A 23,574-nucleotide genomic window follows, 5' to 3' on the forward strand; every position below is an offset into this window, starting at 1 on the left:
GATGTGAAGTAGGAACCTTGTTTAAATTTAGAGTAATTACCAGCTCCTGGCCTGGCCCCTTTGAACTGGATTGAGAACCAAACAAGTCTCTGGCTGCTCCTCCATAAAATTAATCTATAGCAGTGTGGTGGGCACTGCAAAGCTCCCTCCCTTCTCTGGCAGCAGCAACTGGAGACGGTTAATTATTTGGAGAGATATCCATCTTCAGCCTGGATCTCAGAGGAACATGTCCTGTCAGGAGGTAACCACTCTGTGGGCCTGAAAAATCATGAGAACAGCTCGCAATTACATGTCTTACTGTTTTGGCTTGTAAGCATCTCTGGGGATGAGGTTTTGTTGCTTATTTCTGCACAAGCAGAAAAGAAAGAGGAAAAGAAAGAAGAAAACTCTGCGGTGCTCCAGTTTTTATATTAAATCTTCAGGTGGTGTAACACTAACTTACGTGAAAGTTGTTAGGCTGATTTATGGCAGTGGAGGATTGAAGCCTTATAGTCGGAAAAAGAGGATTATACTGGCTTCAGAGTTCGTGTTGGAGCTGGGACTGAAGCTCAGGAGTTACTGAACATGTCTCTAAATTGCTTTTGTTAGCATAAAAGATGTAGCTGTGCTGAGGAAGCCCTCCAAGAATATCTGTTTTAATGGCAAATCCACTCATTTTGTTCCCATGGCTGGTTATGATGCCTGCCTCCTAATGAACACGGCTTTTAGTGCTCAGATAATGAAGTTGCTCCCTACTGGCCCACCCAATCCTCTTACAGGATCCCACCAGGGAGATATGAGAACAATATCAGGGGATGAAAAGGGGGTGACACCATTTCCAGATAACTGTTTTAGTTCACAGAGAATGAACTAAATGACAGTGAGGTCAGAGCAGCTCTACCTGAAAAGTTGATTGGTCCACACCATACTCCAGAGTGAGGCATTTAAAGGAAATCATCCAATTCCTATCTAACTCAGTGCTTTAACCTATGCCGATCCTTTCTCCTATACTGCTGCAATATCTGTAAGGGTTCCTGGCGTCCAGACATTTGACTTCATCTGATGTATGAAATTTTGCTTGTTCTACTTTAATTGATCATTATCTCTTGAAGCAGCTTGAGTGCTTTTCTGTACCCAACACTTCTTTCTGCCTTTTTTTCCCCAGTGTTTCCAGAAGGACTTGTTCCTTAGAACAGATGAACCACATACCGAGAAAATGAACAGGCCAGATTGTCTAGTGCTCAGCACCCACTATTGAGGACAGATTTTCCAGGGAGCTCAGTCTCCAAGGAGGCATCTAAATAAATGACAGATACTAAAAGGTGGAAATGTACCTCCTTACATTGGCGCTCAACTAGTGCCAGAGGTGCTTCAAAAAACTTGCTCTCCTGTGGCTGTTCTCCTTAGCTTACTCTACATGACTCTCCCTCTGTTGTACCCTATTTATGTTCTTCTTCCGTGCTTACCCTCATGCCAAACTCCATCCCAGAGGTCTGGACTGGTCTCCTCCTGCTGGTTGCTGTGTCCTTCTGCCATCATCAAAAGGTCAGCATGTCCATACACTCACATTTCCTCCAAGGGGCCCTTCAGGGCTAATGCCTCCAAACGTAGAACATATGTGCGACATAAATTAATTGTTAAGGCCAATGCTGATTGAAGTTTGGTAATTCAGGCTGCAGGATATACCATATGTTTGAAGTGTATTGTCCAAGTTTAGATTTTAAACTCCCAAGGGCAGGGACCACTCCTTCTTCTATGTTTACATAGCATCAATAAGACCAACAGTGCTTGAGTCTGAAATACATTAACCTTAGCCAATACATTGTTAAGTTTAATAATGACTAGTTAACATTAAAACACAATGGATAAAATATATAGACAAAGACATATTTTGGCAGAGATTTTGTCCTGTTTCTTATGCCAGATTCCTACCCAAGTGAATGGTTGTTGGTCATCTGAATCATAGACATTGTCTTGGAAAACTCACTCTTTGTATTTCACCATCCTGCTTTTCCCTTGTTCATCAGTTGACACTAAGCCATGGACCAGTATTTAGGGTAACAGCCGGAGTCCACATAAGTGAGAAGTCTGGAATAAGAAGGCAACTAAATGAGATGCCAGACACTAAGCTCTGGCAATCACAGAGCCAGGATATAAATAAGCAAAGGAAAGCAAAGGTTTTGAATAAAAGAACATAAGTGTCCTTCCTTATTACTTATCTCATTAAGTTGTAGTCTCCAGAAACCACATTCAAAGGTTACTGTGTGCAGGCCCTCCAGTGGGAGCATAAGAGAACTATAGGGGTAAATCCAGAGGCCATGTGAGCAGGCAGGCTGTTTTGCAGTGCGAGTTATGCAACATGTTAGTACCTCTAGGTATAGGACCAGTGGGATTTAAACTTGTACAGCAGATGGTCCATGCATCATTGCTGGAATGTGCCTGCTGACCTTAGGGCAGAGTCTGAATGGACTTCAAAAGAGAGACTGAGCATGCTTCAAAGTGTTATTGTTTAAATGTTCCACTAAAAGGGGACTCCGGAACAAAATATCTAGCAGAGGTCAGTTTGAAAAATGTCAACACACATAATGAGAAAACAGCATGTCGTGTGAGAAAGAATCTTTCATAGGGATATTCTGACTATTCTGAGTTGGGAAAGCACTTCTATCATGTATGTCAGCAGGTTGTCATAATCTAAGTGTCTTTCCTCGTGAGCTGGGAGCTGCATTTACTTTTTTTGGAAAGAGCAAGGCTTTTACACGAAGGTCATAAAGTCCTTTGGAGAGCGTGGTTTGTGGGCAGGCAGGTACGCTGGGAAAGCTGTTGGAGCAGGGGTATGACAGAGGTGTATTGCAGTACATCACTGACAGCCTCTGCAGTCTCCATCCCACTCATTTTGAAGGGAAGCTTCTAGGACCCAGAGCCTGGTGTAAGAGCGTGATCCTGCATTATATAATTGTGTACCATACTCTGCTCTGTTCCTTCCAAAGCCCATAATGCCCACTCTTATCATGTTCTTTTTTCACTGGTGTAATCCACAAGGTTTGGCTTCTCCTAACTCAATTCAGCGGGAATTTCGGTAGAAAAAGGATTGGGCTTGTGTTCCAATCATTAGGACTATTACCATGAAGAAAGATTTCTCATGAGGCAAACTTAACGAGATCAAGTCTTCAGTGAGAAACTTAAGATTTTGCCTTTGCTTTCGTCATTTGGCTGGGCTGCATTTTAGTGTTAAGTGCCAATGGTCCAGCAGCTTTCATTTGGCAAAAGGGTTTTGCATTGGCTACTGGCAATTCAACTTGGGTGGCTGAAAAATAATTTCCTTTGCTAGAAGCTAACAGCAGCAACCTGAACTTTCACAGCACCTTGTCCTGCTGAGGCATGCCTCTGTCTTGATGGAGACATGTTAGAATAACATGCAGATTAAAGGCTAACCCTCCCTGCAGACATAATGCTCATCTAGTCCCGGGAAGAGCAAGCAGGACCCAAGTTCAATCAAAGGAAGGCTTGTTCATTTCACAGAATCGTAGAATTTCATGTATTGATACTCATTGCGACCAGCTGGCTTGGCAGTCTGGGATGAGAAGGCCATCATGCAGTGTGAAAAGCTAAAGGGCTTTGGAAACATCTGAGAAAGTGAGGTGTCCTTAAATCAGGAAGATAACTCGGGCCTGTTTGTTGAGTCTCTGTATCATGGTAACGTAACTGACACAAAATGTGAAAAGCAATCACTTGAAGTGGGTCAAAAATAGCATCCACACCCACTCTGGAGCCCTGGTTGTTCCTCTGGGTATCACCAGTCAGCTGTTAGCTGTGGGCCAGATTAGGGAAAACTGCAAAAATGTGCTCAACCAAGTATGAGCTCAGCAAAGCATTCAGGCTTATGCTTATCTTCAGTGTATGCTTAAGTTTAGCAAGTGTAGAAACTCTTTGTTCATTACAACTTTTAGTCCGGCAAAGAACTGATACAAAATCATTCAGTGTTTCACCTTTTTTAATCTGATTGCTGACTGCTAGGAATAGCTGATCTCAGTGTGTAAACTGTTGCAGGTATTTAGTTGTCAGAACTTAAAGTGTGTCAGTAAGCTAAAGGTAGCCTGTTACCACACCATTCCCAAGGCAGAGGAGTTACAACACATTTCTGATTAACGTGGTTGGTTTTAGGAATCCTGGTTCCCTGGAAATGATATCCCATTTTCTCCAATATAGATGCACTCTGCAAACTCTCCAAACTTCAACTGTTGCAACTGTTAATGGAGAATAAAAAAAGTCAATGTGAAATGAATTTGTTTAAAAATCTGGATAAAATTTTGCACAACGGGAAAATAAACTCAAGCAAACCAAAGGAGAAAATATTACATCCATTACTCAGTTCACATTTTTTACTCGAGTATAATAGGACTATAAACATTTTCTGTCAACAGCTTACAAAGAAACTTGTTCTAAAAGTGATGCATGGTGAGAACTTGCATCTAAATTGGGTACATCTAAATTAGTCTCTGAATACAGAACATTCCCAAAGGTAGCTTTTGGTTGGAGCTTGTTGAGTAATGCAGAAAAGAATTCACAAATACTGAAAGAAGCAACACCCCCAAACATTGCAGGAGTCCTCCCCACTTCTATTCATTGTGCAGAGTATTTGGGGGAGGCTGCAGGGCAGTGCCCTGGTTCTTGCAGAAAGCATGCTGTTTGGTATTCTCCTGTTAGTGTGCAAAATGTGGCCAAGTGTTTTGCTGAACAAGGAAGGACTTACACATGCACTGGGTGAGACCTACAACACTGCAGTTCTCGGCTTCAGTAGGTGGTGGAGATTCTTTACATTCTCTTGCTCATTTACATTAAACAAACAAACAGAATTCCCAAACCACAAAGCCCACAAATTATGTATGTAGCTAGTCTATGTAATCACAAGTTCCTTTATGGTTACTTTTATCTTCCATCTCTCTCAAGCTTTCCTCTGCCTTTATTGCTGCTGGTCTATGCAGCTCCTGGCACAATGGAGCTCTGAATCTGACTCTGGTCCCTGGATCCCAATGTGCTGTAAGTAAGAGCTGCTATAATGAACACAATTGGGCACCAAACATCAAGTACCCAAAGTTCAGAAAGACTCTAGCACAGGGTATCGCCAATACATCTGTTGATCACAGAATCGTAGAATCAGTAAGGTTGGAAAAGACCTCTAAGAACATGTAATCCAATCATCTATCTACCACCAGTATTGCCCACTAAAAAACGTCCCTAAATGCCACAAGAGCCTGGTTTGGGAATGCTAAACGATTTCCACCACCTATCAGCTGCCACCTGATCTCTTTAAAATAAACTTGTCTTAATGGGCATGTGGCTGGATTGCCAAAGAAACTATCAAATTTGGCACCGTGCTGCAGTGGGGAAGCCAAGTCCGGGTGGGAGCGATTGCTCTACATTCTTACTCTCAGATACCCTATCACCAGGCCAAGGTTGTGCACAGTGATGTGGGGCACCAAGCCCTCTGCCCATCCAGTGGATAACTCATCGTTATTCCAGCCATTTGTCACAAGCTCACCCTCATTACGTGGGGGTACACTTAATATCGAGTAAAGGAAAGGGGAATGGCCGTAAGCACTTTGTTGAGGCTTTAGTGGATATTCAGCAGTGACAGCGGCATGCCAGGCTGAGAGGCACAGCCAGCAGCTGGCAAGGAATGTGTCATGTAGCTTTGTGAACACAGACTGTGCAAAAAGATTCAAAGGATGTTCCAGAGGCAAATTGGTTGCAGCTAAATTTGCCCTCCTACTCCTGAATTTGCTTTTTAGAGCCCTTAGCTTGAAAATTAGCTGGAACTGATGAGCTGAGTCGGAGCTGACTAAAGGATCTTTGCATATTAAGGAAACTGCAGCACGATTTAAATGTACTTGTGTCTATGTGGCATGGAAATTCAGCCTTCAGTGCCTCCTGTTGCTACTCCCGAGAGGAGAGCTTCACAGCTCTGTAGAGGGCTCCTGCAGAGAGCAGGGGAACTATTTTGCCTTGGATTTGTAAGCTAAGAAAGAGTGAAAAGATAAGTTATCTCTTCTCTCATTGTTTTTGAGCTTTGTACTCGCATTTTGTTTTTCATGCTCAGGCATTCCCTGGCAGTGACCTCACACCTGTTATATATTCCATTACCAAAGGTGAATAATCCAGGCAAATATGAAGAATGGGAGAACTATGTGCTTGCTTACTCAGATAATGAACTTAAAGGATGAAATCACCTCAGTCTTGCATTCAAAACAACCCTTTGGGATCCTGTTATGGTGGTAAAAGATACCGGAGGAAGGTGGAGTGTGTTGTGTCAATGGCAGCAGCACTTTCGCTTCCTTGGACTTCTTCCTTTATAAAGGCAATCGTTGAAACCTTTCTATCACTTGAGTATTGACTTTATGCCCTAAGAAAGAAAACTGCGGCTTGAGCAGTGGTTTAATGCCATCTGTCCAAGACCACTGGAGCAGGTCTGCTCAGCCACAGGCTGGCTGCACGTTTGCCCCATATGCAGCCATCTCTACCATCATTTGGAGAGCATGAGGGAAGCGGCTGTGCCACCCCCTGCCTCTGTCACCTTGTGCCATACGTCAGCTCGGCTCAAGCTTGCCCTTATGGCAGCCACACTGCGCCTGACCCCTGCATGGGTGTACAAAGGTGGGAAGAGGGTGGGCCGTTTCCTGCTCTTAAACAACTGCACGCTGTTAGGTCGGGGACAATTGAGCCTCTGGTGTTTATACTGTCTTTGTCTGCACAGACCGTGTGGATGCACACCCGATGCAGTTGCTGGGAGATTTTCTTGCTGATTTTGATGGCGCTGGCATTTCACCTCCGATGTTTGTTTTAGTCATCCCCTTCTTGAATCAGTATCTCGAGCTTCTTAAAAATGCATTGTGGCTATGTTTGGGTTTATTTGCATTCCTTTTTTTTCTTTTCTTTTTCTGAGTAAACGTAAATGGGGAAGTCTTATAAAATACAGTCTTCTTGGTGCCCTACAGAAAGTAAATGTCACCTCCTTGTGACACATTCAGAGATCCCTTTGCAGAGTCCACTCACACAGCCAACGTGACACCAAGAATGTCCCAAGGGTTTGCCCTCCCAGGGCCACCTTCCAGGATCCAAGCACTCAGCTCAATGTAAACCTCAAAATGTTGCTGGACACTCAAAGACATTCAGCATCTTGCACTTTAACAGAACTCAGACTTGTTTTGTGCACAACAGCTGTAATGCAAGAGCTTGTGTCAAATGGAGAATTTTTCTTTTTCAATCTCCAGCTTTTCTATTTGTGTTACACTAAGTGGTCTCCAGCTGCGAGGAAACACAGAAAACTTCTTATTTAATAACTTTTCAATAATCCTAAAGAAATTATTTGCCCCTGTTGGAATGGCTTAGTCTGCATGTCTTCAGAAACATCTTGATAAATAACACCAGGCACTGAAAATACTTTTCCAATGCTGTAGGCTGGAATATAACTCATAGTGTAGCTGCACTGACATTCAGTCAACACACTCACTGTTTGCAGATTCCTCCTTTTCTTATTCTTGATGGTGTCTCAGATCTGCTAACACAAGAGAAGATCCAGTAGAGGTGAAACCATCTTGTATTCAAGAGGGACTGAGAGACAGACCTGTTTGGATTTCTTGTTTGCCTTGCATTCAATTTGAACATCATCCTGGGTCTATGTGCAGTTTTTCACTCTGAAAAACATCTGGGAAAAGTGCTTAGGAAAAACAGCAGATTCAAAATAATAACAAGCCCTACCAAACAAACAAAATCCTGTATTTGCCCCTAGATCTTAGTGACTGAAAGATGATGACATAGAAGGTTCCTGTTTTATCCGTTCTCAAATAGCTTTTTTTTCTTCAATGGCAATTATACTCCTGAGAAAAAAGTCAGAGTTGGCATCTTTGAGCAGATTACTCCTAAAATAAAGAAGCATTTCCAAGCCCAGTGGTTTCGGATGTTATGATCAATGTTTATTCACTTGTCCTCTCTTTCCATGGAACTGGCAGTGACTGCTGTTTCTCTATCCAATACCACTGTTATGTCTGTAGCTCTAATCTAGCTACTTATATGGTCTCCACCATCATAATGTTTGAGAACATCCCAAGAAATTAAAAAAAAATAAAAGAATTAAAACTCTAGAATAAATAACAGACTCTTCTGTCCTTCCCAGCTTGATTTTCAAAGCCTTGAGCCTTCATGTTTGTATATGCGTGAGGAAAAGCTGAGCTGAAGAAATGGTTTCTACCTTGGGCAGTGAGAACGGTGGGGGGGAAGCTGCCGTGGGACAGGCACACGAGTGACCAGGGCTGCTCCAGGAGCCTGCAAGTACTGGATGTGCTTCCCCTCGGTTTTCTCCTCCTTAACCCTTGGCTCCATATTGTTTTACATGATTCCTGGAATTCAGCAAGTCATAAAAGTTCTGAGAGGCAGAGAGTAGATGCGGGTTTTTCTTTTGATAGAGAAAACTATTCTTTCTGCCTGGAGACAAGTTCCCTGCCCAGCTTGCAGTGGAGGTGTTCCCTCCATTTGTTCTGAACGCATTCGGATCAAGGTCAGAGCTTCTGCGTCTCTTCTCTGTGTTTGCTTGGGGATTGTTTCTGCTATTTCTGTGGACCCTGAAGTCATCCGAGCTGAAACTTAGCCTCAAATTCAGCTTCTTGTTAAGAAAGTTTTCCCACTAGAGGGGACTAGCTAGTAGTGGGTTGCTAGGAGCCCAGCCTTATCTCCTCACCCATTGCCCAGTTTTGGTGCTTTGGACTTGCAGCCAGGGCAAGGAGAGGCTGCTGAACCTTCAGTCTGTTGACTCTGGGCCTCATTTGAGGGGAAGAAAGCAAACCCTTTTGCACAAAGTGGGCTAGGTCTGTGGGGAAGATTTAAGGGCAAAATCTCCTACCTGAATAGAAACAAGCTAAAATTCTTGCCACGTTCTTTAAATCCAAGAGCAGCAAATGGACAAATTACCAATGTATAAAAATACAAGTAAACACATGCCAACATTAATTGGAGGATCATGTCCTTCCCTGTGACCTTAGCCTGTGTGACCATACTTCTGCTATAAGGGATGTGAGCACTTGCTTCCTCCTGCAGCAGACAGAAGCCTCATTTCCAGCTACACGATTAAACTGCACGTGAGGAAATGATTGAGTACATTCTTGACACACCTTTTTTGTTTTTTGACCTGGATCAATGAAAAGAAGTATCATGATGTCTCATATTTGGGCTGGAAACTAAGCAATCTGCGTACTTGCAGGAACGAGATACAGTCGTCTCCAAAGCTTTTGTTGGCAGGAGGACAGGCAGCTGTCAGCGCTTCAGTCTAGAAGTAGATGCAGCTCATTAGGACAGTTGGATATCATCAGATTAGCTGGGCTTGGAGATAGGGTGAGACAGGAAAACACATGACAAGAACTGGCACCTCAAACCCTCTCCCTTCAGAAACACTACCTCAAAACCAAGGAATGTTGTAGTCGATTGTAGCCAATATCAATAGAATATATCCTAATTTATGGGCAGACTTGCCAAGTATTTCAGCATGGGTTTCAGTGCCCCTGGTACACATAAAAGTTATGGCACCGGTTCTGGATTAGTTACTGGGACTCTGGTAATGATGTTCCTGGCGTAGCACTCCTTGCAAACACGTACTTTGGAGGAGTTCCCATACATTTTTTTATTGTCCACCAGAGCTGTGGTGGTAAACTGTATGAAATCAATCCAGAAAACTGGAAAAAATCAAAATTAAATTGGGGGGAGGGGAACCAAGTAAAGATGGCAAAGCCTTTATGGTGTAGACTTAAAACAAAGCCAGGAATCAATCGGCTGTGGCTTGACAAAGTCACGAAGGAAGGAATTTTAGGCTTTCTTTCAGTGCCCTTAGACGACTACCTGAAATGCTCAGTTCAGTTCTGAAAATGCTTGCTGACTAGAAACAACTCACAGGTGGATGGCAACAAAAGCAACAACAACAAAAAATAGCTGAGGGGCAGCAGGGACTAGTTTTGAAGAAAGATTAAATAGGTTTGGCTCGGTGACAGACAAAGGTAGCCAAGATCCTTGACAATACTCCATGTGTGTTTGAACGTAAACAGCAGGAGGCAGATAAAGTGTTTGTCAACATGCATAGCCACGGTTTGTTTTTGTGTTCAAAACCTCTTTGTTCTCAGCACACTTCTCCTTTCAGAGCTTGCACCTCAGTTTCACAACCCAAGCAGCAGGGATACCATGTGTTTCTTTGGCGCTTTTCATCCCACGATCCCCAAACGCTTCACAGAGGTGAATTGAAGGAGCCTTGGATAAAGCAAACAAACAAAAAGATTAATTTATTCCTCCCAAAATGCAGTCAGCTGTGGTGTAAAGTCAAAGAGGACCTGGATTCTCTCTTTATGTTACCGCAGAGTTGCAAAGGATGTGGTATCCACGCTTTGCCCATTTCTGGGGACGTGTGAGCAAAGGCACAGTGAGAGTGCACTGCAGCAGGCAGACCAGAAATTTTATCCGAGGAGATGGAGGAATAAAAGAGGGAGAATTGCAGTTTCTTTCCTTCAAGGATATTTAGTTTGATCAACTTGTCTCTGCCTTTGTTCTTAACCATTATGAGGATGTGCAGGCAGAGCTGGCTGTTATTTCTGTGCTGAGCAGCGCCTCTGCTTACTCAGTACTGATTGAAGGTTGCTAGAGCAACATTAAAACCACTTCCTATAGAGAGATGTGCTCTGTGGGCCTACACAGCTAGCAGAACTTATGAAATTTCATGGAGGAAATACAACGCAAAGAACTAAGTGGTGTGGAAATCTTAAATGGGGATGTAACTGCAGCTACTTCTTAGTCAATGCTAAGGGAAAATAGGAGTGTGATGCCCTTGTATTTGAAAATCTCTTTACTTTTGACACAACTTTTATTCTGTTTGTCATCAGTGTTGAAAGAGGAAGCTGACAATGAAAAGAAAGAGTTTTCCGAAGATTAAATTCTTTATTAATGGCTTCTACTTTATCTGATTACTGGATACTGTAAGATGAATCCTGAGGGCTTTGCAATAAGGAAGATCTGCACTACTTAAATTATAATTCCTGTGGTAAAGCTAAAATAGGGTGTGAAAACTAGCATTCATTAGTATTCAAACAATGCTCAGTGCTGAGCATACCTTCCATAGTTAATAAATGCGGAACTCACATCTGGGCTATTTACTAATAAAATCCCCAGCCATTTCTGTAGAATTTGATTTACTACCCAATTATATTGGTGTGGTCCTGGGAAGGAGAGTTCAAGATATCCTTATTCTGGATGTTCCTGTTTCCTGTACACTTCCTTCTGAGTTCTGTGAATCAGAGGTTGCTTGAGCAGTGTTCCTCCTGAAAAACATTTGCAGTGCTTTTGATGCAGACTTTTTGCTTCATTGCCTACTCCACATCCTTGGCTGTAAAAATAATATAGCAATTTCTTCTGGTTTCCCCTCGTACTCTCAAAATAATTCAGGGCATAGGATATGCCAAGAGAATTGTGAAAGCCTGGACCAGGATTTTGTGGCCACGATTCTGCAAGTAAAAGCAATGACATTACTCCTGAAGTATTGCAGTTGGTTTAAAGATCACCTTGCTAGAAAGCGTCAGCAAACAGAGAGAAAGAGAAAACAGCAGAGCTTCAGAGAGTCACCCATGATGAAAAATTAAAAGTTTTCTGGCTTTTGAATCAGAACAGAAGTGGGGTTTTTGGCATCATCATGAAAACTAAGGTCAGTGTGGACTATAAAATACAGAAACGTGTGAAAGATCTCATTCGCTTCATAGCTCTAGCAGAGTCAAGGGAAGAAGGTATAACACATTTATCCCCAGATCTAGATGAAATATGGCACAAAAGATGTGTTGTGTAGCTGGGATACAGTGGGGTCAGAGTCCCTTACAGTGACTTAAACCAGCTCCTGGTACCAAAGCTCCCTTGGTACCCCTGTGTAATGCACCAAGAGGGAGGCAGCTGTCTTTCTCTGACCCAGCAACAGCTGAATGAAGGTGCTGGGCTAATGGCATGACATTGGTGACAAGAAATAGCCCTCTGACAATTAAAAAGGCGATTTCAGCAGTGTAACCTATGAGGCTGGGAAGCAGGTACCATGCCATGCCCCATTGCTGACAGGTGAGCTGCCTCTAAAACTATACTGTGCAAAATACTAGAGAATGTGCAGTTTGTAGGAGCCTAATGCAGGTAGCAAGGCAGCTGACTTGTCAGATGATGGGGGCCTGCAAAGAGCTCCATTGGTCTTATGCTTCTTTTCCATCTCTGATTTCTGCCCTGCTGATGTTTGAGCACATTACTGTCCAGTTGCATGGTTTGTTTTATAACCAAAGGGGACAGCTGAGTTCCTTCTACAGCAGCACTGTGTTTTGGTTTTTTTTTTTTTTTTTTTGTGATGCCAATGCCATGACCTTTATTCATGAAAAACAAAGTACAAATGGGGAAAGCAGGGTGGAGCTCCATCAGAAATGTGATGTAAACAGCTGCAAAGATGTGGCTGTGCACCTCCAAAGACATTTCCCACTAGGTATGAATCTGAGCAACACGGTTTGCAAACACAGCAGAGATCCTATCTGATATTTTGTTAAGCTAATTGCCTATATCTAAAAGCAAGGTCTAATAAAATTGCCAAACTGAACTCTCGGTCTAATTAGACAACAATAGCTTCCAAAGGACTTAATGGAAACAAATGTCCATTCCAGGTACATGCTGACATTTCAGAAATGCCAACCTCTTTCTAGTGTTCAGGAAGGTAACAGGGTCCATTCAGCAGGAGAAGAGCTCCTTTCTGTTGTGAAAACACATTCTCCCCACTACCCTTGAAATCTCATCCCGAGGCAAGTTTAAAATAATTCACGCTTTCACTCTTACAAAAATATTTTCACATTTGAAGCAAACAGCTGTGATGCTGGTGGAGAGCGGCAGAAATATGACCTGGAACAGGCTGCTGGTGCCTGGTGGGTAGGAGCCCACGCGTTGCTTCCCTGTGCCATGGGAGCAGTGAGTGGGTGCCTGGCAGGGAGAACACGCCCGGTACACGTGTGGTCCCAGTGAGCGTGTAGCTGCCAGACGGAGAGGATCCCGGTGTGATCTGGGTGGGTGGATCCCTGTGAGGCAAGCATCCCTGTTGTCAGCACTGTGTGCTGTGCTTGATGTAACGGCCGCAGAGCCAAGTGGGGCAAAGGGGCTGGAGGTACCCCACAAACCTGAGACAAGGTCACTGAGGGTCCTGCACTCGTTTTGTGACTGGTTTCGTGTTAACACAGCTCTGTGATTACATGCTACGCTGTATGGACAGGAATTTTATATGAACTGATAGCGCAGTGAATTGCATCTAAGAGGGAGATTTAGGTTGGATATAAGGAAGAAGGTTTACAGTAAGTGTGGTGAGGCACTGGCACAGGCTGCCCAGAGAGGGGTGGGTGCCCCATTCCTGGAGACAGCCAAGGTCAGGCTGGATGGGCTTTGAGCACCTGATGGAGCTGTTGGTGTCACTGTTCATTGCAGGGAGGTTGGACCAGATGGTCTGTAAGGGTCCTCTCTGACTCAAATGATTCTATGGTTCTATAGCTTAGTGGACATGGTGGTGATGGGTTGATGGTTGGACTACATGATCTTAGTGGTCTTTTCCAACGTTAATCATTCTGTTTCTATGATGCTGATGTGGATGGACTTCTGCCTGGCTTTGCTCCCATGTACGGCTCCTGGGGGGTTTTGCCCCACACAGGCATCCCCTTCTCTAACAGGCTCCATACCAAGAGCTTGAAAAAGATCAGAGCACACATCCTGCTCCCTCCAGCTTTTCGTCCCCTTAAATGGGTCAGTCTTTCAGTAGGTGGGGCAGAAACATCTCATAAAAACACCGTTGTCAAGGCTGCTTCTAAACAACAGGGCAGATATGCACGCCATTAGCATACAGGGACATGCAAGAAACTCCCTCAAATTCTGCCCTTGCTGACAACACCACCGTGAGTCACGTTGGCGTGGGGCCAGGCCAGGAGCAAGCTGCTGGGAAGCACCCGGGCAAACTTTCCACAGCCAACGCCTGCCCAGGTCAAGAGCCAGCGTCAGGTATCCATGCAGGGATGCCGTGCTGAATGCTGCTGACTTTATTTTGGGCAGTGGAGATTCTGGCTGAAAGATCACTTGAGAGCGTGCCAAAGGCCCAGAAAAGGTAACTGCTTAGGAAGGCTCAAGGTCACCCAAACTGCCCGCCTCCCCATAGTGACATCGCTGCCCTCCGGAGCAGCACTGCCGCAGCGGTGGAAGCCCAAGCATCCTCCATGGGGCACGTGGGGATGGCTCCAAGTGTCTGCGCCCAAGGGCAGTGGGCAGGGACGTGCCAGGAGCTGTGTGACATTCCGCAGAAGGGCAGCACAGTGCTCTGCGGGTTAACCACGAAGCTCCCTGCGCCGGCTCCCCTGCCCCAGCCACCAGACGCAAGCAGTTTGTTTTGCATTTGGACTGGTAGGCTGGAAAACCAAAGTGCTGTGTTTTTAAGTTTATATTATATGCTTGCGTTCCAGTTCTGTTAATTAAAATCATGTAGCTGAATGAGCAGTCGCTTGATAGCTCGCAGGGTTTATTTTAAATTTTCTCTCTATTTTTTCTGGATGCTCGAGCATTTGATGCTCTTCCTCTCTCTGCTTGCAGCGCATTAATTCACCTAAGTAGAAACTCTATCTGTCTGAACCAGTAAAAGCGTGCATTTGGGAACGGTTTTGTTTCTTATGGTATTTTCTGTTAGTGTTTGCCTACAGCTGCCGATGTAATTTGTCAGAATAAACTAGGTACTTCAAAATCATTTTTTATACACTCTTCCTAAGTGTTCCACCATCATTTGAGAGGGGAGGGAGCAGGGGGACCCCCCAGCAAATAGAAAGGAATATGAGCATGCAGGAATATACTTAAGTGATCACACTTCTTTCTCTTTGTGGGTGTGATCCATCATCTTGTCAGGATCAATGGGAACATAGGTGGGCTCACCACCGTGCAACTCAGCACTGCCTTCCCTTGCAATGCCCACTGTCACCTGGCACGTGGTCAGGGCAGCTCAGCGTGGTGACCAGCTGCAGATAGAATGGAAAGGGATCTGCACAGCAGCCTTAGACCCTGCTGACTTTTTATTGCTGTCAGTGCATCTGCCACACGTTCTTCCCCATCTCCTAGCATACGTCCTCCCATGACTTCTCAGCTTTTGCATGGCCTTTGCAATGCCCCGTAACCGTCCCAGCTTGGCAAGAACTGTTCTGCTTGCAAGGCTGAGGAAATCTCTGTGCAGGCAGAATATCAAGCTGGAATACATTGGGTGTCCAAAATTTTAGATCAGCTGTGTCATTGCAGCCCTGCTCTGCTACAGGGCGAACAGCATCACCTCCGAGCACACCTTGTGCTACTGGTGTAGTGCTGGTGCAGGACTCACCCCACCAGGGGAATGCTGCTTAAAATGCCGAGACTCACAGTGTTGCTCTCAGGACTGCAAACTCAAAGTGTGGACATGCAAAAGACCGTGCCAACACAAGCACAATTTACTTGGTCTGCACACAGAGCTCCTTGCAGCTCAGCTCTGCACCCACATGCTTCTGTCACGCAGGAGTGAGCATCACCTTAACCCAGCAGAGCCCTTCTATGCAAATCTCTGCCTGCTCTGCATTGTGCGAAGTAATGATTCCAGAACTGGATCCAACAAGATGGCATTTTTCTGCAGCAAGCACATTCAGACTTAGCCTTTTCAGGCCTTGTATCTCAGTTATTAATAGTAATGTTTGCCTTCTTTTGGAAAATTGAATTCATATGATAAAGAGGAACTTTATGTATTAAATTCTGATGCACAACTTCTGGTATGAGTGCTCTTGCAAAATACAGAAGTGGAAAATGTAGGTTACGTGGTGGGAAGTTGTTTTCTTTTTTGTTTGTTCATTTGCTGTTGCTGTTGTCTTTTATTTTTGCAAATTTCATATGACAAAGCCAGCAAAGAACAACGGCAACATTTAACAAATCCATTGCCTGTTGATCTTGTCCCATCCAATCAGGTGGCAAATTCAGGCAGGCATTGCAAGGTTTGATAAGAGCTCTTAAGTAGCAATTATTTCAGGCAATAAAGACATGCTTAAAAGGTGAAAGTAGTACATCTGCCAGTATACACATAGCTGTAGGTAAGCTTAATTAAAATAGAAGAACTTTCAGGGAAGCACAGTCATTGGATTTCCTTCTGCAGCATTAAGAAGGGCACAAACGTGGATTTTTGCACAGGACAAATGCTGCAGAGTATTTCTCAGGGACCAGTCCTCCCCTGGAAAAGAACAGTCAAACAGAAGCAACACATCCTTATTGTACTTCATTGCTGTGTCTCTATTAAAAGTTACCCCAGCATTTAGCATGTGGGATGCAGCTGAACGAAAATGGATTTCTTGAATTTTTGGTGACTGACTGAAATCCACATACGTACCGGTTATTTTAATTTAAGGAAAAAGGATTTTGTTTCTTTATCCTGTTACATAACTCTGGATCTATTCTCCCTTGAATACACAAGTGTGTTTATCATTAATCTTAAAGGGAAACAGTCACCCTTCAAAACCTTTGCTGAATTTATATGTTTTTTAATGTTGGATCCCAAACGACCGGCTGTGAATTAAAGATGAAAACACATTGTTTATTTTCTAAATCAGATTACTTTAACCTCATTTTATGCACGGCTCTTTTACTGCTTTTCCCCGATAGCAACAGTGAAGAAAAAAAAAAAAGATCATTCTTTTGGACATGACTTCCAAAGTGCAAAACATACAGCTCATGCAGCACCCAGCAGAGCTGAGTCCCTGTTATTGCTTTTAGCTCACTTTTATGAAGCCGGCTGCCTTTCAGCTTGGATACATTCTTTAATAATACCTATAGCTTTCATTCTATGCCACATTCCACTCAAGGATTTTAAATTGTTCAGGAGCTCTTGAAAATCCTATGGGCACGGGAGAGCTTTTTTATTTCCAAATAGCTGCCAGTTAACCTGAGACACCAGTGTGACCACTGGCGCCCAGTTTGGTCCCTCTGGGTTTGCCCCTCGCTTTAGGGATCAGCTCCTGTAAAGGAGGAGGCATTTCTAGACCTGCCTTGTGTTTTGGAAAGGCTTCAACCTTTCAGATTTGTAAAGTGCCTCAAATTAACATGTAATTACCTCGATGTAAGGAAACGACCAACGGAAGCAATCCTGTAATGGCCAAGCAGTTTCAAACATAAGCAAAATAGGCCACCAGTAGTATTAAATCACATTCTTAATAGAATGTAAAGCCATTGAGGTTGCTTTTTAAGAATTCCCGTGGCTTTTAGTTTCCTGGTGTGCATTGGTTCCATCATTGGCAGATTCACATGATAGGGGTGTACCAAAATCACAGGTCGTGCTTTGACTTCTGTTTGATATTTTATGTATGTATGATTTAAGGAGATAAACTAAGAAAAATTAACTGCCCAGGCCATAATTTCATCTAAAACAAATACAAACTAAAACTGCAACAACTGAGTGGATTGCATGGATTAGTAAAATATCCCAGTACATAATAGCAATAGCAACAATTCTATTCCCTAGTTCAGTAATGCTTAAAATCTGCAATGCGGAGTCACTGCATGATGCTTAAATCCCCCACCAAATCTGCTACCCTTTTTTCAAGCTCGTGGTCCTTTGCCATACAGAGGAACCCTGAAGGCTGCCCTTGTATAGGGGTATTTATACAGGAAATCTGTGTTTGGAGACTTGTTAATGCAGTGGGCTTATTCAGAGCATCCTTTTACCATTCTTACCTCCGTCCTTCTTTACAGATAGTGAGTGCTCTTAGAGTTCTGCCTGGAATAAATTTTGCTTTTTTTTATTTTGATCTTTATATGTAAAATCTTTCCAATCCTTGCAAAACCTGTCTCTTGTTCTTGCCTCGGTCCTGAGTTACATTCCCCATTCCCCTGAGCAGGCATAGGATGAGAAGAAACAAGGTTTTTTTCCTTAAAAAGGAAGTCCACTTTAAATTTAAAGGTTTGCTGATGAACATATCTTAGGTCCTGGTGTGATATCCCCCCTCCATCCCCCTCATATGATAGAAACATGATCTACCTCTGCCATACGCTTGCATTAATACGCATCCATGTGCAAAGTGAGGCAGTCCCATCTCTGCCCCTTGAGACTTCCTTCCCATGGTGCAGACACAGCGAATCTCTCCCAACTCCTGTGCCATCTCAGTAGATTTCCACACGCTAGAGCCAAGCTGGGGATTTGGCCCAGTGTCTTTTTTAAAACCTGTGACCCAGACGTGGAGATTAAAGACAAGATCTGTTATTGGATTAAACAGATACAAGAGGTGCTCACAACATCAGCACCTAACACCTTAAAACTCCAGACAGGAGATCTGCGTGCAAATGGGGAATATGTTCTGTAGGAAGGAGGCAGAACACAAAGGAAAAACACTGCTAAGCTGTGCCTTGGACAGGTGTGAAAAACCCAGCCACACTGGGTGATGTGCAAAGCACAGCAGTGTTGTATCCTGGCTTTCTATAGCATCATACTACTGGATATGCTGTAGGCCCGGTGTACAAATCATTTAGACTATATTTACCTGTAGCCAAAGAGGTTTGGGCTGAATTATTTCAGTTTGGATGAACATTTTCATGGTGTGCTGTTGAAGGGAACCACTGCATATTGAAATGAACGGAACTGAGGAACTAAAAATAGCAGTAGATTAAAGCCAGACCATCAGTAAAAGGACAGTAATTTAAGGCACTGTTTACATGCTTAATATGATGCACATGCTTATGCTTTGCAATTTGGGCTCTGACTTGTGATGTCAGTTACATAAGAGCTGGAGGAGGCATTAGTGGTGCCATTCCCCAAACACTCTCCAAGCTCCATCACAGAAGTTGTGCTCTCTCGTATTGAAACAGCAGGCAGCGATGCACATATTTATGACACCGAAGTACTAATTAATATCATTGTTCCCCCCAGTTCCAGGTACTGTTTACACGCTACTGATTTCAAAACAGCTTGGGCTGTTTTTTTTCCTTCCCCCAAGCATTTTTTTTTCCCCAAACACAGCGAGCAGCCACGTGCTGCGTGTGGCTGATTTATTTTTTTTTTCTAAAGAACGAGGAACAACAGAACAAGAGAGAGCCAGAGACAGAAAATACAGGCTTTGATTCCTCTAGAGAACTTGAGCAAAATGTTCCGCTGCTGTCAGTGGTACAGCTGTGCTGGCAGGAGCTGCGGTACAGATGAGGCTCCAGCCACTACTCGCGTTTTGCTGCCGCTTTCTCATCGGCACTGAGGCATCCTCGCTGCAGCTGAGCAGGTGGGAAATGCTCTGCCTCGTTCCCCAGCATGGCCGTGGCTGCCTGGGTTTGCGGTCCCTCGTGGAGTCTCACAGGGATGCGTGCAGATGCTGAGCTGCAGTACAAGAAACCTGATTCATAAGGCGTAGGTGGCAGCATGCACTACATCGTGTAATTAGTTTAAACCAGTCTGTCAGAGCAGATAGCTTTTCAATTAGCTGAGTCTATCTTACACCTGTATCTATCTTTCAGTTTGAGGTCTATTCATTTTTCCCACCAGCTCGGTGCTGGGAAATCAGGGAACTCCGAGTTGTGATGCTGTGGCTGTGGCACACTGCATCTGGTGTCCTGCCTGCAACCAGTGCATCTCCCCGAGCTTCTGCACGAACCAGCCGAGGAAATCAGCTTTTCCTAGGGATGTCCCTAAGGCTGATGTGATGGAATTTGGTTCCCTCACCATCCGGGCGGTAGGTGAGGGGCTCCATAGGTGTCACTCACCGAGCACCATCCCGGTGGTGTGGGAAGGTCGGGTCAGTGTCTGGGACAGCCTGACGGCGGGGAATGTTCGTTCCTTTTGGCTCAATCCCTGCTGCTCGCAGCGTGCGAGGTTAGCACAGAGGGATCTCTTTATCTGCTGCTCTGCAGCGTGAACGGTATTTTACAGTGCAGTGCATCTCAGTTCTTTGCAGGGGCTGTATGAAAATGCTTAGTGAGCCTACATGCTGCCGTACTCTTTATTCACAGAACGACAGTAGATGAGGGTAGAAAAGCAGAAAGACATCTCCGAGCCACATTCCCGTCCGACTCCATGAGGAAAGCACCACAGGCTTTCGGAGAAACGAGAACCAATGCGGGACAAACCGTTGCTCCGCTCCTTTCTCCTGCGGCCGCCCCATCGCACTTTGTAGCGCGGCCGAAGCCGGGCGGGGAGGAGGCGGAGAGCGGTGCCGTCGGGTCCGTGCCGCTCCCCAGGCACCTGCCGGCCGCGCTTTCCCCAGCAGGAGAGGGTCGCCCCGAGCACATAATGCCCCCCAGCCAACCCGGAGCGACACCGACCGCGGAGTCCGAGCGCCCGTCGTCCTCCCGGGTAGCGCGGCCGGATGCTTTGTCTGAGAGAAGGGCTCTCTTTGTGCGGAGATAGAAAAATAGCAACACACGAGAAACGAAACCCTCGCTCGGAGCTCTCGGGCAGCGGGTGAGGCTGCGGCCGGGAGCCCGCGGGGCGGCGCGGGGGGGTGAACCGGTCCCGGCCCCGGGCGGCCGCAGCCGCTGCCGCTGCCCCGCTCCCGCCCGCCCCTCCCCGCCGCCCCGCGGCCGCCTGCCAGCCCGAGCTCCGCCGCCGTGTCTGCGGCATGGCCCCTCCTCCCCCACACCCCTTCCTTTAGGCTCCCCCCTCCCCAGCAAAGAAGAGGCCGTGCCGGTGTTTTTCCACTCAGCAGGATGGGTGATGCTCAAAGCTCCCTCATTAGACAACAGACACGAGAGGTCAGGAAGAAAGCGCTTATAAATTACCGTTTCCTCCCGCTCGGCGCTGTTAGTCGCGCCGCACCGCTCCGCCGGACGCTCCGCACGGCCGCAGGGGCGCAACGGCGCGCAGGCACCGCGGGCAGCAGCGGACGCAGGTAGCGGCACCTCCCGGGAGGGGGGCGGTGGGGCCGGAGCGGAGCTGCGAACAAAGGGCGGCCGAGCCGAGCCGAGCCGAGCCGTGCCGTGCTGCGCCGTGCATCTCCGAGCGGAGCGGAGCCGAACCGGGCCGGCAGCGCCCTGCCTTTGTCCGCGCTGCCTGCGCGTTCCCTTCCCCCTTCGTGTATTTATTTGCTCTTTCTTCTCTTAGCCCCCCCCCCCCCCCCTTCTCTCCCCAGCTGTCTCGTTACCCGGGTGGTTTTATTTCTTCCCCAGCGGTTATTTTCATCCCCCCTCACCCCTCCCCATCACCACCTTGCGTTAACTTTTTTTCGAGATAACAGTTTGTAGCGGTGTAATTACCCACTTGCTGGCGGCCCTCCAGCGCATCTACGGAGCACGCTGCTCTTTTTCGCCCTTTTTCTCTCACCTCCCCCTCCCGCTCCCACTCTGCCCGCTGTGTTTTTTCTGGCTGCCGTGCACTAGCCTCCAGTTCAGAGGCTGATACAGGCGATGCTGCATCTGATGCTCGTGGGCCTACCTGGTGGGTAATACCGCTGCTGCTCTTCCTTTGCTTTTCCTCTTTTTTTTCTTTTCTTTTCTTTTTTTTTTTTAATTGCTTGGTGAGCTCAAATCAAAGTTGTGATGGGTTTGGGGCTGCACAGGGCAGGGTGCGAAGCTCAGTTTGGGACGATGATTCTGGAGTGAGTGGGATCCACATTTCCCACAATGGTTTTAGGATAACGGCTGCCCATCTTGCCTCTATCAGGCAGTGTGTGGAAGGATTTGCAAGGTTTCCATATAAGAACATGGGAGAATTTATTTCACACGGGCAAAGAAATGCGCGGATTGTGTTATTTAGGAAACAGAAGGCAAGCTGTTCATAGGCAGCTCTGAGAGGGGCACAACTTTGTATTCAGAAACTGTAAAAGCTGATTTCTGCTGTTTAATAAGAGCTACGTTTAAAGGAAATCGCTGATGGAAAAAGTAGTGGGGAAAGATGCAGATTAATGCGAAGAAAAAGCTCCACATGTATTTCAGCACGGTTTGTGCCGAGGTGTAGAGATGGAGTTTTTGGTTCGTTCTCATTCTTTTAACCGTATTGGGAAAGGCATTAAGAAAATGCTGTGAGAGGAGCTGGTTACGTTAGAAGTGCTATTTTGGTAACTGCAGTATTCTTTTGCTTGCATGACAAAATGTTTTGGGTTTTGTATTAGCAGGAAAGCGAGGCAGCCCGGTCTGTAGGCTTGTCAGTGTAATTTGGTGCTTGGGTGACAGTTGCTACCGGTTTAGTTTGCACAGGGTTGGGAGTAAAGTAGCTCATTAAAACCTGCTGCTGTGGAGTTTGGAGGGGAGAGGCTTTGGTGAAAACCTTGATGTTTCTGATAGCTGGCTGTTTACTTCAAGGTTAGGATTTGGGTGAGCTCACGGCTTATTCTCATTGTCTGCTTTTGCATGAGTATTGCAGAGAGATTTCCCTGAAGGCTGTCACAGAAGTGCAGTGGTGGGGTTGCCCAGAGGGTGGTTTGGTTTGTTTGTTATTAAAGAAAAATGTGAGTAACGGAGGCAGGCAGCACCAGGACGGTCACTCATCCACAGTGAGAGGGAATACGGTAGAGGCTGAAGCACGAGTGTGCCTGGAGGATGTCACTGTTGCCTTGGTTAGGCTGACACTGGAAACTTTATTTTTGGCACTTTCAGAGATAGCATCTTTGTATTTCCTCTTCAACTGTCTCTTTCATTTCTCTGCTTTGCATGCGTTTTTTCTCTTCTCTTCATTTGCCTGCATCTCACCTTCTCTTTTCCTTCCCCTTCTCACCTGCTTTGCACTGCTTTGAGGCAGCACCCACTGGAGGGCGACAGACACCTGTCCCCGTGCTGCCCCGCGTGGGAAGGGAGCGGACCCCACAGCCCGAGGGACAAAAGGCCGCTTCTCGCTGTCATTTATTAACCCGCATCTTTTATGTGTGGTGCCAGGGGTGTTTGCTGCCACACTTTGCAAAAAGCGGGAGCTCGCAGGTGGCACTGTGACATTGGGAGGTACTGGGAAGGTGGCTGTGTGCTTGGGGTGCTGGGTGAAATAGCCTGGGGCTTTGTCTGTAGGGATTTTGGTCTAGAGTTCAGCAGAAATGCGGAATAATTCAGATGCTGCTATGCTTGGTTTTATTTCATTTTGCTGCAGCTGAGAGCAGGATGTTGTTGGCAGTGACTAATTTGTAGCTTTTGGGGGGTTGCTTGGATGTTTCTTACATGGCAGAGGTGAAATGTGTGGACTGTGGCAGGAGGCTTTGGTGCATTTTAAATCCCGTATGAGAAGAGGTGCAGCATTGCTGGGGAAGAGAGGAAGGCACTTTGGGTTGGCTTGCTTTTTCTGCACAGAGCTTATGGAAGCCCCATGCCTGAGCACAGGTGTTTGTAAAGCCTCAGGGATGGATTTGTCTTACAGGTGATCATTGCAGATATTTCAATGAGTTTCCTCTTAAATCAATAGTCTGCAGAACCAAGACTGAGCTACGTCTTGGTGGTCTCTAGCCAAGTCCTCTTGGCTGAGTGTCTCCAAAGAAACCCTCAGGCACAAGCCTTTAAACAGGCTGCTGTGTCTCTCAGGCAGTGTTGTCCACAGTACTTACCTTGACACTCAGCAGCAAGCCCGTTATTTTAATTTTGTCT

At 45.6% G+C, this 23,574-nt stretch overlaps 1 protein-coding gene and 1 long non-coding RNA gene across 2 annotated transcripts in view; one reads left to right on the forward strand and one right to left on the reverse strand.

Moving 5' to 3' along the window:
- Positions 1-19,063: 19,063 nt before the first annotated feature.
- Positions 19,064-21,907, reverse strand: LOC146543423 (uncharacterized). The gene is made up of 2 exons (XR_014886436.1): positions 21,446-21,907; positions 19,064-19,396 (listed from the first exon to the last, which is right to left on the reverse strand). It is a non-coding gene; the product is annotated as an uncharacterized LOC146543423 (long non-coding RNA).
- Positions 21,263-23,574, forward strand: part of SLC6A6 (solute carrier family 6 member 6) — a 55,742-nt gene continuing 53,430 nt past the window's right edge. The window contains exon 1 of the mRNA XM_085236193.1: positions 21,263-21,448. Within this exon, the coding sequence (XP_085092319.1) occupies positions 21,418-21,448 (31 nt within the window). The 5' untranslated portion in view covers positions 21,263-21,417. The remainder of the gene's footprint in view (positions 21,449-23,574) is intronic.

The sequence above is a fragment of the Meleagris gallopavo genome, chromosome 14 (assembly GCF_905368555.1).
Source record: "Meleagris gallopavo chromosome 14, MGAL_WU_HG_1.1, whole genome shotgun sequence".
NCBI lineage: Eukaryota > Metazoa > Chordata > Aves > Galliformes > Phasianidae > Meleagris > Meleagris gallopavo.